The sequence below is a fragment of the Marmota marmota genome, unplaced genomic scaffold (assembly GCF_001458135.2).
Source record: "Marmota marmota marmota unplaced genomic scaffold, marMar, whole genome shotgun sequence".
NCBI classification, from domain to species: Eukaryota; Metazoa; Chordata; class Mammalia; order Rodentia; family Sciuridae; genus Marmota; species Marmota marmota.
The window spans coordinates 44,868,925-44,886,329 of record NW_026000174.1 but is presented as its reverse complement, the minus strand read 5'-3'; the positions used below and the strand labels follow the sequence as shown (position 1 = coordinate 44,886,329).

At 49.3% G+C, this 17,405-nt stretch overlaps 1 protein-coding gene across 5 annotated transcripts in view; it reads left to right on the top strand.

The window, feature by feature from the left end:
* The window catches only part of Abtb2 (ankyrin repeat and BTB domain containing 2), a 160,758-nt gene that overhangs the window by 71,154 nt on the left and 72,199 nt on the right, over positions 1 to 17,405 (top strand). Inside the window, exon 1 of one of the 5 annotated variants that reach the window (XM_048788571.1) lies at positions 9,312 to 9,972. The exons of the other annotated variants lie outside the window; for them this stretch is intronic. Coding sequence (XP_048644528.1) covers positions 9,858 to 9,972 — 115 coding nt within the window. The 5' untranslated portion in view covers positions 9,312 to 9,857. Of the gene's footprint in view, positions 1 to 9,311; positions 9,973 to 17,405 lie in introns of those variants that run through there. 5 annotated transcript variants of the gene reach the window in all.

Below are 17,405 nucleotides of genomic sequence, written 5' to 3'. Positions count from 1 at the left end.
CCCCCCCCCCAGTTTACTCTCCAAGACAGTGGGCTTAGCCAAGGTTCCCCCACAGAGACATCCTGGGAGCCTCCCCTTTTCTTTCCAAATTGCAGTAGGGTCTGTTCCAAAACAAAACAGCAACGTCAGACCCCCAGTGTCTCCTTGTCTCATTTCCATAAGGCATCACAACCTTGATGAATACCAAGGGAAAAGAGGGTCTAATCCCTGGGACAGAACTCAGGCCAAGATTTTCTCACCTGCCTTCCTTCCTGGGACCCAAATGATAACAATAGTAAACATAGTAAAAGTTAAAAATCATGGAGTGTTTACTAAATGCCAATACTATTTATTAAAGTTACATGTTATTTAATCCTTCTGATAACCCCATGAAAAAAAATTATTGCTCCCATATTGGTGTTCCCTTTTATACATGAGGGGACTAAGGCACAGAGGAGTTATGTAACTTGCTGAAGGTCACACAGCTGGTAATGCCCAGGGTAGTTTTAGAATCCAGACAGTCTGGAATTAGAGGCTGCACACTTCATCACAGCCCTGTTCTGCCTCTCATGATAATTATAAATTATAAAATAGTTGTAATTATAAAAATTTTCTATAGAGGTGTGATAAAATGGTATGGAACCATACATACATAACACTCCAATGTCAGTTCCATAGCTTTGCTAGTATAATCTAGTTATATAAGGTGTGAACATCTGGGGAGACTGGACAAAATGCACATGGAACATTTCTATACTTTTTTTTTTTTTCTTTTTGCCAGTTCTCAGGGGATCTATGATTATTTCACAGTAAAAGATCCAAACAAACAAAACACACCACGACCAACACAGTATTGATTTCTTACTGTAGGCCAAGCACTAAATACTTCATACTCATTATTTTATGCANTTTTTTTTTTTTTTTTTTTTTTTTTTTTTTTTTTTTTTTTACTTTTGTGGTGCTGGGGATCAGTTGGGCCTCACACATGTCAAGCAAGTGTTCTACCACTGAGCCACATCCCCAGTCCCCAGGACATCATTTTTGTGTACATACAACCAGGCGATGTCACCAACCTAAAATTAGATACAGACCTCAGACTAGAGGGTACACACGGGGGTCTATGGATGTCTTTTAAACTAATATTCTTTTAACAGAATACACATGCATGTGCACACAGGCGCACACACACCTTATGTTATAAAGCTTGGGAGAGTTTCAGATCTGGTAACAGTTGGTGAAGGCTGAGTAGTATCTGACCCCCCTTAGATGGGGCAAATGTTCCCCAATTTTCTGTAGGCTCCCCCATTCCCCAGAATTTACTGACCTTGCATTCCTGGCCCCACACGCATCTAGTTGCCACCCTCTGATATAATGAAGGAAAACCCTGTCTCCAAAGGTGCAGCAGAGTAGTTGCCTCGGGAGCTAATTGAGCCCTGGATGACCCTGAACCTCTGTCATATGGAGTCTCGAGCAGTGGAAAGCGGCTCTCAGCCTGTCCTTCTCTTAGGCCAAAGCTTCACCTGGGCCTCTGGGTTGGGGATGGGGATTTTAAAGAATTCCGAGTCCTGCACTAATTGCAGCAGGTTTCTAGACATGGAGTGCTGAGGGTACGTGCGTGATCTGTGGGTGAGGAGCTGATTTGGAGTGTATCTGGGTGATGTGGCCTATTAGCTGGGTCACCAGATAAGGAGTCAGAAGACAAGTTTCAGTCTCACTCTACCACTTGTTAATGGGCATCTGACCTTTCAGAGTCTTGGTTTTCTCATCTATAAAATGGGGATAATTTAATCTACTGTGCCTCACAATGGGCTGGGTAAGAGGACCAGGTCACATGATTCTATAAACTATGTTATGCACTGTAAAATTGCCTCGAGAAATTAGGTGATATAACCCAAGTGCTGTGCCGTGGGAGACCCGGCAACCTCTCTGATACTCAAGTGTGGAGATCAGGGCAAGCTGTGGTCCAGGGGCCATATTCTGACCAATAGGATTGTTATTTTTACATTTAGAAATGACAAACTGTGTTTTGTGGCATATACAATTTGTATGAAATTAAATTTCAACATTCATAGATAACAGCTCATGGAACGCAGCCTCACCCACTTATTATCTGTAGCAGCTTTCGGGCTACAGCAGCAGAGCTGGGTCCCGGCGACAGGGGCCACACAGTCCACAAAGCATAAAATACTGTCTGACCCTTAACAGGAAAAGCTGGGGTCGATGGTGGAGGGGCCGTGGCCCGATGCCCCTGCTTTTCCCACATTTCAACACACGTGCTGCTGCAAGTAGATGGCCTGGGGAGTATTTTCAGATCTAAAGCCATAGAGGCAGATCTCCGGAGACCCACAACAAATCTGCCTTTCACGACAAAGCCGGGAATTCTCTCAGCTTAATTCCCATGGAGCAACCGTCCTATCCTGTGGGCTCCCGCGAGGGGCACTTCCTGATGGAAACCACAGCACTTTTTGTAAACCCAATCTCCCTTTTAGCATTAACCACAAAAAGAGAAGAGGCTGTTCCTGTCCCAGTGGGCATTGCTCCAGAGTATTAACTGCCAAGCAGCCCCGGTCTGCAGAGCCTCTCCTCATCTGGATACCCAGAGAGAGCTGTTGCTTCAATAAGCCTGCGGGCAGCGCGAGGGAGGAGATTGTGCACCCCTCCCCCGACAGGTGCTGAAGCCAGGATCCCTCATAACCCCAAATGGGACCTTGTTTGGAAATAGTCACTGGGGATAGAATTCGTTGAGTGAGATGAGTTTGCACTGGGGTAGAGTGAGCCCCTCATCCAGCATGGCTGGTGTCCTAATAGTGGGAGGGAAACTTGAATACAGAGCCAGAGGTGCCCAGGGGGCATGCTTTGTGGCAAGGGAGGCAGAGATTTGAGGCATGAATCCACAAGACAGGGGTTGATGGCCTTACAGAAGCCAGGAAGTGCGGAGAAGTGCTGTTGCCCAGGCTCTTGGAGGAAGCAGAGCCCCAATGACACCTTAGTTCAGACTTCTAGCCTCCAAGAGTGTGAAAAAAAAAATCTGTTGTTTAAAACCACCCAGTTTATGATATCTTGCTACTGCAGCCCTGAAAAATTCATATAGTGGCTGGCCCACAGTCAGTAAAGTGTGTTAGTGTCTTTCGAAGCAGTTGGCATGATACCTGTTCTACAAATTCCAGTGACCTGTCTAAGGTTTGGCTGGTGCAGAACTGGTGCAGACCCAGACCTCTGATTCCTAGCTGCTCTGCTGGATCACCAGGGAGCAGAGTCTTTCCTCTAGCTGGTCCCCAGCATCCACCAACGGGAAGGGGCAGTATATCCCAGAGCGATGGTGCCTTCGGCCTTGTGTTTTCTCATTCCAGTAGCTCCAAAGAGAGTATTTCTTTACTGTGGTCATCTGAACTTGTTTACTTGAGCTCTCAAATGTGGAGGAGGAAAAATCAGTTGCTAACTTAAAAAAAAAAAAATGGAAGGGCATATTCTGCCTACATCTGTGTGTTATTTGCAATAGAAACTGAGAGAGGAATGAACTGTCATTTTCTTAGCCACTTGCCATGCATCTGAAGAATGCATCCGAGAGATCCTTGGGAAGATATTCCAAATAAAATCCCAATGTGGAAGTGGATTTAATAAGGGAAGTCTCCAGGGGCCTCCCGGAAAGCCCAAGAACACCGATACTTCCTTCTTAGGTAGCACCTGGCTGGCCATGCTCTGTGCAGCAGACAATTGACACCTGCACCTAAGACAAAGGTGCTGCTTCTCCCCGCGGGGGTGGCTCCTTTAAAATGCCCAGCTCGCCCACTGGTAAAGAAATAGGGCTGCAAGTGGAGTCTTACCACTGGAAGTCTAGGATTGTAAAGATCATTTCCTGAATTACGAGTATTTTCAGTCACCCAGTAAGTGTAAAGAGTTGTCTGGGGAGCTCCAACATAGCCATCTCAGACTTATCAGCTGTCATGAGCCTGTCCCACTTCACCTATCGCTTTGTTCTTGTTGCTAAAGTGTTTCATGTTAATCTCCCCCTTTATACTGCAGTGTGAATCTTTTTTTTTAAATATCAGTATCAGGCTGGGGATTGTGTAGCTCTATGGTAGAGCACTTGCCTAAGATGTGCCAAGCCCTGGGTTCCAACTCCAGCACTGCAAAACCAACGAACAGGAAGGTATCATCATGGACCTAAGAACACCAACACTGATTCTTTGGTGTCAGTCTACCCAGTCCTGTTCAGGGCCAAGGTTTTGGGTGTTTGAACCACATGAGGTGCAATGGGGGCGGTGTGAAGTAATTCCACTGGGAGGGGAAGGAGGCCGAGGGGTGTTCCAGGTGGTCCTGGAGGGACCCCTGACTGCTAGGGGCTTCAGAAGTCAGTAAGCCTGAGCCTCAGTGGCCTTGTCCCCTCTGCCATGGTGATCCGGGTTTTTCCATGGAATTCCACTAGTATTGACTGGCTTTTCCCAGGGCTGCCACCTCCCAGGCACCCGTGAGCTGGACACACAGCCTCGAGCCATGGGGGATGATGCCACACTTGTGACATGGCTGGCAGCGCCTAATGGGCACCTCTGGTTGCTGCCAACAGAGAGAGTTGTTTCTTGCTCTGAACAGTGTTCATTTACAGGCAGAGGAAACCCCCTCTTCCTCCACCCGCATCTCTCTCTTCCTCCCCCCCACCAAAAAAGGGAAGAAGCTTTTTGGCGATGTGTTTTCAGTGGGCTCCCTCAAAAGGAGCTTTATGTTTATTTTCCGAATGGCCCTTTGGACCGTTGTGTCCATTTATCATGCCCCCGCCACCCACCCTCCCCCACCCCTCCTCCACCCTGAAAACCTACTTCATCAAACTGTTCCTAACGACTACCACATGTCCACGGAGGGCGCAGGGGGTGGGGAGGTGGGATGGGAAGTGAAGGAAGCCTCCGAGGAGCACAGTAGCATATTAAAATTCAATGGCTTAGTCATCAGAGTTTTCAGCCCCAGCACCAAAGAAAAATAAATGAATGTTCTGTAACGGGCCTGTGGGTCTCGGAGGGAGGGAGGGGTGCGGGGTGGGGGGAGCAGAGGCTGTGGTTTAGATAGAGGAGTTCATGCTGCTGAGAACAATTAGGGCTTTTGCTCAGAAATAAAACAAGACGCACCACTGTTTCCCTGCCCGCTGAAGGAGTGTAATGGCCCTGCAAGAAGGGCTGGGTCTCATCGGCCGGTTCAGCTCCCAGATGAGGAAACTGAGGCCCAGGGGAGGCGACTGCTCCAGAGTCCCATAGAACTCGGTGGTGGAGGTGGGACCAGACGCCTGGGCTCAGAACCTCTCAGTCCAGGTTCTCACCTCCCCTCAGCTGGTGGGTCTGCTTGGAGCTTCTGGAAGAAAATACTACACACACACACACACACACACACACACACACACACACACACCCCGCCTTGAGCTATCTCTGGGTTTAAAGTGCATCAGCTCATGGGCTGAGACTGCCATAGTGTCCCCAGGATGTCAGAAGAAGGCGCCTGCCTTAGCATCCTCTTCCCATTGTCTTCCTCCCACCCTCCAGGGCCTTGCTAGGAACCCTGGTAGGGCCCTCCCCACCCACCTTCTCTGCTGGGCAGAACCCTGATGTGTGGGTGGCCCGACCCAAAGCTCGGCTGCTGAAGCCCGCCAGAGGCCTGCCTCTGAAGCATGTGGCTTTTGTTCCTGTTATTCTTCTGTCCCTGAGTCCTCCTTGGAGGAGTTGGCCAGATCCCCTTTCTTCTATTTGCTTTTTAGATGAGGACTCTGACTCACAAGGAAGTAAGGTGGCTTGGTGAGGTCCTGAGTTGGTGGAAGAACTGGCTCAGCCACGTGCATCTCCTCGTTCCCATCTCCACCTCCATCGCTCCCTCCCCGTTCCATGACCAAGACTGGAATGGGGAGGTCCTGTGAAGTCTTTGGGTTGGAAGAGATCCTAGAGGAGAAGGAAGCCAGGCCAGGCCCCTGGGGTGAGGCATGGCGAGGCTGGGGAGAGGCCTGGTCAGGGCCGTTCAGGCTCGTACTGCAGAAGCAGCATGTACACCCACACCTCTGGGACACACTGGGAACAGCCAGTCCAGGTCACCCACCACTGGTCCAGCTAAATAGGAAGGGCATTGTAGTTGACTCTTGTATTGGCTTCGAGTCTCCCTGCAGGTTCTATGAACAGCTTGAGGAGAAAAACTGAAAGAGAACAACCAGCTCAGCTAACTGTCAGTGGCAGAAGTCAAACAAAATCATATTTTCTGATTAAGTATAAAAGGTCTCCCAGGAGTAACTGGACAAACTCCCATGGATTCAGGCCATGAAGTGAAACTCCCAGAGGCATCAGTTCACTCCTGCTTCCCCTGCATGGTGGCAGGAATGCTGGCTGCATCCAGACCTCCAACCATCCCTCTTCCTATCCACGGCACTGGGAAGGGGCCGTGATCCGCACATCGCCACGGTCCCCTGATTTGCTGCCTTTTCATCATAGTGGCAGCATAACTTAAAGATTGTCTCAGAGAGGAAGGACCCAAGACTGAGAGAGTTAAAGAGATCTGCACCAAGGGAGCACCCTCAGTAGTCGCTCCACCTCAAGCCCTATCCTCTGCACTTCTGGTCCAGGGTCCCCTCCACACCCCCTCTAGGTTCCTCTCCACAGCATCTCTAGGTCAGGTGTGTGAAGTCTGTCCTGTTGGCATTGGAGAAGACTGGTAAGGACCACCACCTCCCTTAGAGAAGTTGTTGGGAGACTTCTCTGGTAGACCATTGATCTTGCAGAGCAAAGCCTGTCAAATGTCAGACCCCAAAGAGACCTCACCCGGAAAAGTAGAGCACCCTGGGCTGGCAACCTCCCCATCATGGAAGATCTATCCAAGACCCCAAGGGGATCCTGAAACCATGCGCAGTACTGAGCCCTTGTTAATGCTGTGTTTGCTAAAAATACATACAGATTCTTTCCTTCCTAACTAGCACTCATGTACCATCACTGTAACTTTGCAGTTTGAGGTGTGACAGCAAAACCAACACAGATTTCTTTTTCCACCTTCACAATTTCATGGGTAGGAAATTTTGTTCTTATCATAGATCTTAGCAACCTTAGCATGTGATTTTTTTTCTTTCCTTATTGAGAACTTTCACTTTCTCACTTAAACAAAGCACTTTAATGACTTCTCTTTATCACTTCCGGATTGCCAGCATCACTCCTCTTGCACTGTGGGCCTTTTAAGTAAAATAAGGGCCACTTGATCACAAGCACTGCAATACCTCTACAGTCAATCTGATAATAGCCATCTTGGCTATCGGTTTGTTTAAGTGACCAAAGGGCAAGTAGCATATACAGTGTGGATACACTGGATAAAGGGGTAACTCACATCCCAGGTGGAATGGCATGAGTTTTCATCACACTGCTTGAAACAGCACACAATTTAAAACATGGAATTTTCTACTTTCAGACCACAGTTGACTGTGGATGCTGAAACTTTGAAAAGTGAAACTCCAAATAAAAGGATCTACTCTGTGTTTAAAGCCCACTTTCTCTCCATATCCACCCTGCTTCATCATGCTGGCCACTTCTGTTGCTATAAAAAGCCATATTTCATCTTCACTGAGTTTTTTTTAATGAATTTCTAACCAGAACCCAGAGTTTGGGAATGTGAAGGACGAACTTGACTCTCATGCAAACACTGGTGCAAACAGTGGTTTCCCTCTGTATATCCTTTGTTCCCATCAAAAATAGCATTTCTCAAGAGATGACCCCTAATTGGCAGACTACTCAAAGCCCGAAGGGCCTAATGTAGACCAGAGTCATCACCAAAGCATTCCTGATGCTAAACCCAGAGTTATATAGCACTGAAGTCCCTGAACTGTGAGCAAGCTCAGTCCACATCCAACCTGGTCCCTGTTCCCCGCCTTAGCCTCATTTCACCCCCTGCGGCTGCCTCCTTAAACCTCTTCTGTCACTCTGACATGCTCTGTTGGGGCTCTCTTCTCTGTCTGGTTTTGGGGCCCGTGAGAATGTGGTGAGTGTTTCAGACATCGATATGTAGAGAGTAGTGCTGGGGACCTGCCTCAGAGCAGCTGAAGGTTCACAGGTGGAAGCCACTAGCAAGAAGTGGCAGGAAGTAGCATGGCGCTGATCTGGCAAGCCCTGGCGGAGGCCTTTGAGGAAACAGTCTTGCATTATTGTCACCATTAATAATGGCCCTTTATTGGAGCCTTGCTAGGACAATGCTCCAAACAAAGTAGAAGGAAGAAATAGTCCCTGCCGGGGGCCTTGTAATTCATCAAGGCAAATGGAGGAAGAAAGATTCACTTGTGGGGGGTTGCTGGGGATAAATTTGATAGATGCTAGAGGTGTTATTGGAAGACACCCACAGCCTTGCCTGCATCTCTGTTAGCTTTGTTTTAAGAGGCCTGTTCCCAGCCCCTCCTTTGTCTTGTGTATTCCACTGGCTCTGAGCCCCTTGAAGGCTCTGAGAATAAAAAATCAGACAGATTGAGGCTTAAATCTTGGCTCCAATACAGTGGCCCAACCTTGGATAGATTTCTTTACTTCTGAGCCTTTTACATCTGCAGGGGAGGTACGCAGATTGGAGATCAGAGGAGTGAGAATTAAATGACAAGAGTGCTGACGAAAGGGGACTAGCTAGAACCATCTTTGTATTCCTTTGAGGACTCGGTCCTAACCAGACTTGGTCCTAACCAATGTCACCATGTATTGAGAGCCCACCGTGTGCCAAGCACCAAGCCTAGCTCGTTTCTGGACCTCAGTTACTTGTCTGACAAAGAATGGGTACGAGAATGATTGCTTCCACCCCCCCCACCCCTTTTTTTCACATGTGGGTGTGAGCGGGTGTTGTTTTCTCGTTGGGTGCTGGGCTCACCAAACCAGGGGTGTAGTGGCATTTGGGGGCTGGAAGGGCTCTGTGAAAACCAGCAGCCATCCTGCCAAGTCGGAAGTTGTGCTGTCCTCCGAAACGCTGGCAGCCAGTAGCTGCAGCTGTGTTGCAACAAGTCTGATTTAATTTGGGGGGTGGTACAGACAGCACTGTGTGGTGCTTGTTAAGAGCCAGAAGAATGCAGCTTATTCACCAAATTATGAACATGGTTAGGTCTTGTGTAGGGGAGCGAGAGGAGAATGATAGAATTTTAAAGAGTGAGAATGCTGATAATTATCAACTATCACAATGCCCATCATGCAGAAGATCTAACTGGATTAGCTCCATGCAGCTGAGTAAGCACTGGGTTTCCTTGAGGTCTCTTCCTTCCAGGTTCCCAATTCCTTCTGATCTATTTGTTTTTGAGGTGGGGGGGGGGTCTCACCATGTTGCTCAGGTTGACCTCAAATTCTTGGGCTGAAGTACATCCTTCTGCCTCAGTCTCCCGGGTGGCCGAAGCTGCAGGCACCTGCCACCATGCTCAGCCTGACTTCTGTATTCAACTATAATATAAATATAAGACGGGAGTCTGATCATTGTCCTTCTTTATAGATCTCATTATCACCATCTTCATTCCTCAGGAATAAAAATCGGGCAAAAATCATTACATTTTTCACATAATGCAATTGGTATAAACCTGAAATGTTGGGGGAGGTGAACTTTTTATTAGCTCTGTCCTTGCGTTTTGCATGACTCTGGGTAGGTCTCCAAGGGCGGCGTCTGTTTTTCTCCCTCTAAAATGAGGGAGCATGAGATAGGATGCGTTAAGAAAATCCATGGAATAGGTAACTATTCCAGTACAAATAGAAACAGGTCATCCTTCCAATGAGGCAATCCTGGGCCAAAGGTCCATGTAATCCCTTATCAGTACAGATTCATCCCTGGTAGGAGGCAGGCCTGTGTTTCTGGACAGTATTCTGGGGAGTGTCTGCATCTGGGAATTCTGCCTTCTCCAAGCACTGGACTGCAGCCTGCCGATGTGTCCTCCTCAGAGAACAGTTGAATTGCCCTCATCAAATTACACCGTGATGGAGGGTTGGGGCTTCGCATATTTATTATTCAGAAGGCACCCTGCTGCCCTGCTGAGCGCAGGTACGGTGTCAGCTATGATCAGGTGGGCTATTGAATTCAGAGAGTCGCCCTTTTGTGTTGAGTGGGGAGTTTGTGGTAGGGTGTAATTCTGCCCTCTCTGTACCTGGCTGGGTAGGGGCACCCAGGAAAGCAGTTGTTCTAGAGCCTCGCCTGACATCTTAATGGAGACCCTGTTTGTTTTTGTTGTGTTTTAAGTTCATTTGGGGAGGTGTTTGGGGACTTGTGGCCTAGTGCTGGTCTTGTAGGGTTGCTGAGCTGTAAACATGACCCTGTGACCCAGCCACTTCTGAAAAGCCATTGATGGGGTATTTTCCTCAGCTTTGGAAGCATCACCAGTCCCCATTCTATGGGACTCCAGGCCAGAGCCCACCTGCTGAAAAGGAGAGCAAGAGACAGCCCACAGGGGACCTAATGTCAACAAAAGACTGCTTTGTACAGAGGAACCTATTTGTGTCTAGGAGGGAAGGGAGCTGGGTAGGGAAAGACTTCCACAGAGTTGTATGCCTCCTCTCCACTCCTCCAATCAAAAATCTGATGGACTTTTGCGAGTGTCCCTGGTGGTTCTTAGCCATTACCCCAACTACGTATAAGGGCCTCAGGTTGCTAGTGCACTTCCTCCCTGACCTTCCCTACTTTGGTCCTGCGGAAAATTCCCCAACCTACTTCACACCAAAGCTGTTTGTTGAATCTGATGCTTCCATCCTCGTTCAATTTCAGTGGTGTGACAGAGGAACCCAGGCCAGACACAGGTTTGTAACCTCACAGTGCAGGACTGTGGGAGCACAGAGGATAGGCTGGGGTGGAAAAGTGACCCAGAGGGCTGTTAGAACAAACTTCTACCAAGCCTGAGGTTGAGTACAGTTGCCTAATCATATCAATAGCAATGATGGACAAGAGCAGAGTCCTTGGACTCTGCCAAGCACATTAAATGCGTTAATCTCTTCACACATAAGATCACGTGAGCAGAGCAGTGCACCAGAAATCAGCCAGGTGTGTAAACCTGTGTTGTGCCCACCACACATACACACCCCTCCAGGAGCGCACACACTTCTGTAGAACTTTTTAGGTGCCAGGCACCATTGCGAAGCCTGTATGTGTTTTACTCCACAGCAACCCTACAAAGCAGGTACTGCCATTGTTTCCGCTGTACAGGTGGAAAGAGGTCGAACAACTTGCAACACAAGACTATCTTTAGTCCTCTATCCGGTCATTAATTCCATCTCTGTAAATCCTTGACAGGTGTTCCTCTTCTAAAAATCAGAGGTGAGAGCACTTCCTTCTGCCTCTCTGTCCTTGGGAGGATTAAGTAAAAATAATAAAGTAGGACAGACATTTGTAAACCATCATGCCGTGTTCAAAGGAGCTATGGGAAAGCCTGAGAAGGCTGCACAGTAGTGGTTGGTAACTGTCGGAATCAGTGGAAGGATGTTTACAGTCAGCGTGAAAATCCATCAAATATGACACAGGGCCCTTGACCTTGAGATTTTTGTGGCGATGGAGCATAATGGGTGGATCCTGGCAGTAGAGTTTCTGGAGTGATGAGAGAACTCCATCTGAAGGTGCCCTGGCCTTGCCTGAGGGATTCTGGGCTGGCTGGGAAGACAGGCAATGCTGGCCGTGATTAGGTGGGATGTGCTTGGGAGAGATTGGGTGGTTCCGTGGATTATTACAATTCTTAGAGGTGTGCGTCAGAGTCCATAGTGGCCAGAAGACAGCTGTTGTCATGTTGGCATCCTGGGTCTTATGACCAAATATCCAGGTGTTAGAAGGTGTGTGCTTCTAACACACAAGGCTGAAGACCTGGGTCCCAGCAACTTGAGAAAAAAAGTAACTGTCAGCCCTGCTGGAAATCATTCTTAGATTTTTTTCATAAAGGGGGGTTTGAGGTTTGACCTTATTTTGCTGTCCAATATGATAGCCACTAGCCTCAAGTAACTATTTAAAATTACATCTTAATATTAAAATTAAAATTTCATTTTCTCAGTTGCATGAGTCACATTTCCAGTATTTAGTATCCACTAGTGATTACTGTGTTTGAGAGACATTTTCTTCATTACAGAAAGTTCTAGAGGTTACCAGATCCTTCTGGGTATACAACAGCAAGGCTGCTCTTTCCTAGTCTGGGTTCTATGGCCCTTTCTAATCTAAAACTCTCCTTTGCTTCTTGGAGTCCCAGAGGCCTGCTGGAAAGTTAGGTGCTCAGGTTGCATTTGACAAAAAACAACTCTGAACACTTCAGTCATGTTTTTCTTCTCAGCTGCCACGTCCATACATTGACTCTTGAATCAATTTTCTTTTAATTTTTTCCTCCCAGGTGAGGACCAGGGGCATTAGCCCTTTCTAGAACCGTGGTCCTCTGAGCATGTTCAGAATGGACTTATTCAGGTCAAAATGGACCAGTCAGAATTCAGAGGCCAGCCTCGAGCCCTGTCTTCTTAACAAACTATCTCAGCGGGACAGTGGCCAACTGCTCCTCATACTGGCTCTTGAGGATCATTTTGTGTGTGAGGAATAATGAAGTTACATTGTATATTTAGAATTTTTTTAACTTCATGAGTCTGTGCTTCGGTAGCTACACTGCTGAGAAGGCAATTGACGGCTATGAGGGCTGTGTCTGGGAGAGCTGTGACGCTGTGGCCACTCAGAGCCACCCAGGAAATGTTGGGCCTGAGACAGGGTAGGCTCTGTCTCATTCTTGCAGCTGTGTGGCTGTGACAGTCCACCAAATGGAGAACTTGCCAGAAAGACTTTTCAGGACAAAATTTTCTTTTGGGGTAGTTTGTGGTTCCCTGTGAAAAGAGAGAGAGAGAGAGAGAGAGAGAGAGAGAATAAAAGGACTGGGAAAATAGACTTCAGGAACCATTTTTTCACTTGGGAAAGAAAAAATGTCATCCATGATCTCACCTGAGAGTTTGGAACCTGGTGCCAGCCCTGTTTCTCAGCACGCACCCCCAAATGCCACACTGTACAGGTTGCCGGCACTGGGTCTTATTACTGATGCGAACGATTCTCCCCCCGCCACAATTGCCTCCTTTTCCCAAACAAACCCCCTCCAATTCGAAGGTCAGAACCCCGGACAGCTTTTTACACAGCCACCATATGGTGTTTGCTTTAGCACAGATCCACAAATGATGTGTTATTACAGCAGAGGTGCAGAAAATAGATGACAAAACTGGGCTTGTTTCCCCGCTGGAAACCTGAGGCTGAAATACTGCAGTATTCCTGACTCAGAAGACCAGGGGGAGCCTTTCCCAGAATTGGGGCACTCGCCAGGGACCAGAGGGGCGGGGACAAGAACCCAACAACATCGCACTGGTCACTAGGGGCGGGGTAATGGTTTATTTTCAGTCTGTATTTTATTAAATTCACTTTTTCCTGGTGTGATGTATTTCTGTCTCTAGATGTTCCTCCTCCCAGAAGATTACAAACTGACTCTAGTGTGGGCATCACAGTTAGCTGAGATTCACCAGTTGGTTTTCACAAAGAAATAGGGGTGAGCAGGGGGTCCGCACTGGGGGTTGGTCAGGCCTGAATACCCACCCAACGGACTGGGTACCATTTCAGATGAATGATGATGTTCTGAGGTTGAGAGGTGTAGTGATACCCAAAAACAAATGCACAGGAGTTAGTTTTCATCTGAGAAGCCATCAGAATGTCCTCGAGGCCAATGATTGGGGGGGGGGGGTCACACTTCTTTCCCCCCCATTGTTGGCTCCAGCGGGAAGATAATACATCTGACTTTGGCCTCACTTCCCTCATTTGTAGAAGGGTCACTTAGAACCAGCTGAGCAGGTCTCGAACCCCAAGTACCTCGTCCTTTTTGCTCTCTACCTGGAACTTTCCACTGTGTGATTCCCTTTTACTTCCCGACACAGAGCAGGGAAAGGTGCCAATCTGATGTGCTCGTGGGGAAGGCATCCGCCCTGCTCAGGACAGTTGTTCTAGGCCCTGCGTGTGGAGGTCCTGTTTTGTAAAAGTCATGCCGTGGAAATAGACAAGTGAAGGGTTTTAATTCATTTCAAACTGAGCAAACCTGGGGGGTTGTTTGCTCATCTGCAAGTGGGGTTCTTCTCCCTTGCCTTGTTTCTCTGTTGGGAAAATGGAATGAGGCAGTGTGGATGCCATTTCTTCATACAGGACACAGCTTTGTACCCATGCCATCCAGTATGGGTGCCACATGCAGCTCCTGAAACCTAACCAAAATGAAATCAAGGTAAAAATTCTATTCCTAACAATCACTGGCCTTGTTTGGAACGCTCGATAGCTGCACGGGGCTGGTGACTACTGTCACCATATTCGAAGCTGTTATGGGTATGATGTAAGAAGCAGGTGGCGTGGGAGCTTCTCTTCATTCTGGGAGCTGATGGTCTGAGGAGGGTTCTCGTGTGGGCGATGGAGTTGAGCTGCAGGCCCTGGAGGGAGCCTCTCTCCTCTGGTCCTCACCTTCCCCCTCTGGACCTTTCTTACAGGGACACCATGATGGTTCAGCAAAATCCTGTCTGAAAGCCCTTGGCTCAGTGTCTGGTGCTCGATAATTGCTTAAATAACTTAATAAGTCACTAAGTCACGATTTATTGAGCTGTGGGTCTTTTGTCACCACCACCACTGTACCACATAGGAAACCGCAGATCCACACAGACGATGCCTTCATGGTGAGCTGGGGAAGGACCAGCGAATTTCCCTGTGGGAAGGTGCAGGGGTAGTTTTAAACCCACGAGAGTGATGACCAAGCAAAGTAGTCTTGCCGTAAGTTCCCGAGTACTGAATAAAGAGCCCTTCACTGGGAGAGTAAGGGGAGGGTCTCACTCCTTCCAGTGGGCGGTGGAGGGCAGAGGCACCGTTTCCAGGCAGGAAGGAGCTGTGCTAACCACGGGCCTTTAGCTTCCTCTGCGGCTCCCCCGTAAGCAGGGATTTAATAGCCAGCAGGGCCGGCTTCTCTGAGCTGGGCTAGGTGTGCAGTGGGCCAGGGGAGCCGCTGGCTCTGGAATGCTGCTCCCCACCACTCGGAAGGAGGAGAGAGAATCCCGGGCCTCTTGTGCTCCTGGCCCAGGTGTGGCCTCTGGGCACGTGGGACCGTGTGATGACAGCAGGTGGCCTGGGTGCAGGTGGTGAGGCGGGAGAAGGCAGCAGGGATATTCCACGCTCATTGTGTTCACAGGGTGTGGGCACAGCACTTTTGACTTAGCAGCAGGCACAGCTTCCTGAAAGGATGCCAAGGAGGGAGCTCAGGTTGGGCCTCACCTTGGGCGGAGATGGGGATTCTCAGGAGCGTGGAGGTGGGAGCTCAGGCCTGCACAGATCGTGGCAGCAGCCAGAGCAGCTCTCCGTCTTGTGGAGCGAGGGGTGGAGCCCAGCCCTGAGCCACGCAGGAGCAGACCGCAGCTGCCTGGGTTGAGGCAGGAGAGGACCTGGTCACCAATGGCTCCTTGGAGATCACCCTTCCTCTTCTGGACAGCTGCTAGTCTCCTTGGCTCGAGCACCAGGTTAGGGAGGACGCTTGGGGTTGCAAGTTATGAAAACCTTACGAGGATAAGGTAGAAATAAAACAGAAGAGGATTACTAGAAGCAGGTGGGGCCCAAGGGAAGAAGAGCTCCTGAGCCTCAGGTAGGTGCCGAGACAAGGACTGGGGGCATCTTTCTCCCTCCCTCCCCCATCCTCTCGCTGTCTCTGTCTTTGTGTGTCTCTCTCTCTTCCTCCTCCTCCTCCTTTGTGTTTTTCCTCCTTGTAAACAGGGCAGGTTTGGAATCCACTCAGGTGTTGGTGGTCCAGTGGGCTGGTTAAGCAGTGGTCACTCTGAGTGGTTCAGAAACTTCATACAGTGCCCACTCCTAGAGAGAGGTCAACCCTAAGCAAGGGTAGAGCTGGGGTCACTTCAGGGAATGGGCAGAAGTGGGGGGGGGGATGCGGGGAGCCAGGAAGGGGCCAGTTGCAGGCTGGCTCTAGCCACCTCTCTCCCAGGCATGGTGGTGTGGGTCTCTGGCCCAACCTTCATGTGAGGATGGCCACATCGGGTGGTCACTGACAATGGGCTCACCTCCTCAACATAGGAGCCTGAGCTCAGGATCTCTTTCTAGGGTTTGCTCTCAACGTTGGATCTTTCATGAAAATCTCCTCTTTCCTGGATGGATCCTGAGCCCTTCTTGGGCAGAGTGGGCACTGTGGCCTCTTGGGTTCCTGAGTGTCCTGCCCACAGCACACCAAGAGTGCTCAGGGTGGGATATGGTGAGGGAAGCCGCCCTCCATGGCTCCTGAGTTCCAGTCAGCAGGGAGATTCCCGTCTTCTGCCTTCTTCCAAGGGCCATTTTCAGTTTAGCCTGCAGTGCATCACTTCTCATTTGACTGCAGATATCTTGCATTGCTCTGCAGAGCTTCCTAAGGGACAGTTGTGTCCTCAACTCCATCTGAAGTTCTTTGGGCATCATGCCTTACATCTTTGTAACGCTGAAAAACAACCTGTTTGCATCACTCCTGGCCCCAGAAAAAAGTTCAGGAGCCTCACGCCGATGCTCATAATGCAGTAAGATGCAGCAAGGAAAGAATTCTTTTGCCCTTCCAGCAGGACCATGTTCTCTCTTATAGAGGATGCTTGGCTTTCCCCAGTGAACTTGACACTCGCTGGCATGGGTCAGGACCCCTGGTCAGTGGTGACCCAGGGTGACCTAGGAGAAGGACGAGGACAGAGTTCCCTCCGTGAAGCCAGCCACCCCACGCTCCTTTGAGCCTGGGGGAGTTTCTGGCTGGGTTTCTCTGAGGTCTTCTCCCCACCAGGAGCCCTGCTTCTCCCGCTGCGACTCCCACAGGCACAACAGAACGTGGCAGCACCGTCTAAGCAGGCCGCTTGCCCTGCACCAGGCGTGATTCATCGGGAAGCCCTCTGAAGTCAGGGCTCCGAGCCCACGCCCCTGGGCAGCCTTGCCTGATCTATTTTGGTTTTGGTTGTCATAGAAGAAGGGAGGAGTCACCCCCTTGGCTCTTAGAGTCTTTACTACCTTTCCTCCACAATAGCCAGGCTGCTGTGAGGCCAGGTGTAGAATGTCCGTACCTCAGCCCCCCAGCTTTGGTGTTCCTATCCGCGAGGGTAGCCCCAGAGATCAGGAGGGGAAGGTGTAGAGAGTAGGAACATGTGTTTGAGGTGAGACAGGCCACCTGGGTGTGGGTCCTGTCCTACCCGCAACTAGCTGTGTGACCTTGGGCAAGTTACTTAACCCTCTAAAATTCAGTTTTTTCATCTATAAAATGGGGCTGGTAATGTCTTCCTCCCCGTGTTACCCTGAGGACTAACGGAGCAGAAGGTAATTTATAAAGTCCTTACACACGGAAGGTCTCACCGGTGGCAGTTACAGCTCTGCTGAGAGAGGCAGAGAGTTTGTGTAGGGCAGGAAGGAGCTTGGGTGGGTGCTGCCCTCTCAGACTGTCACTCCAGCGACGGGGG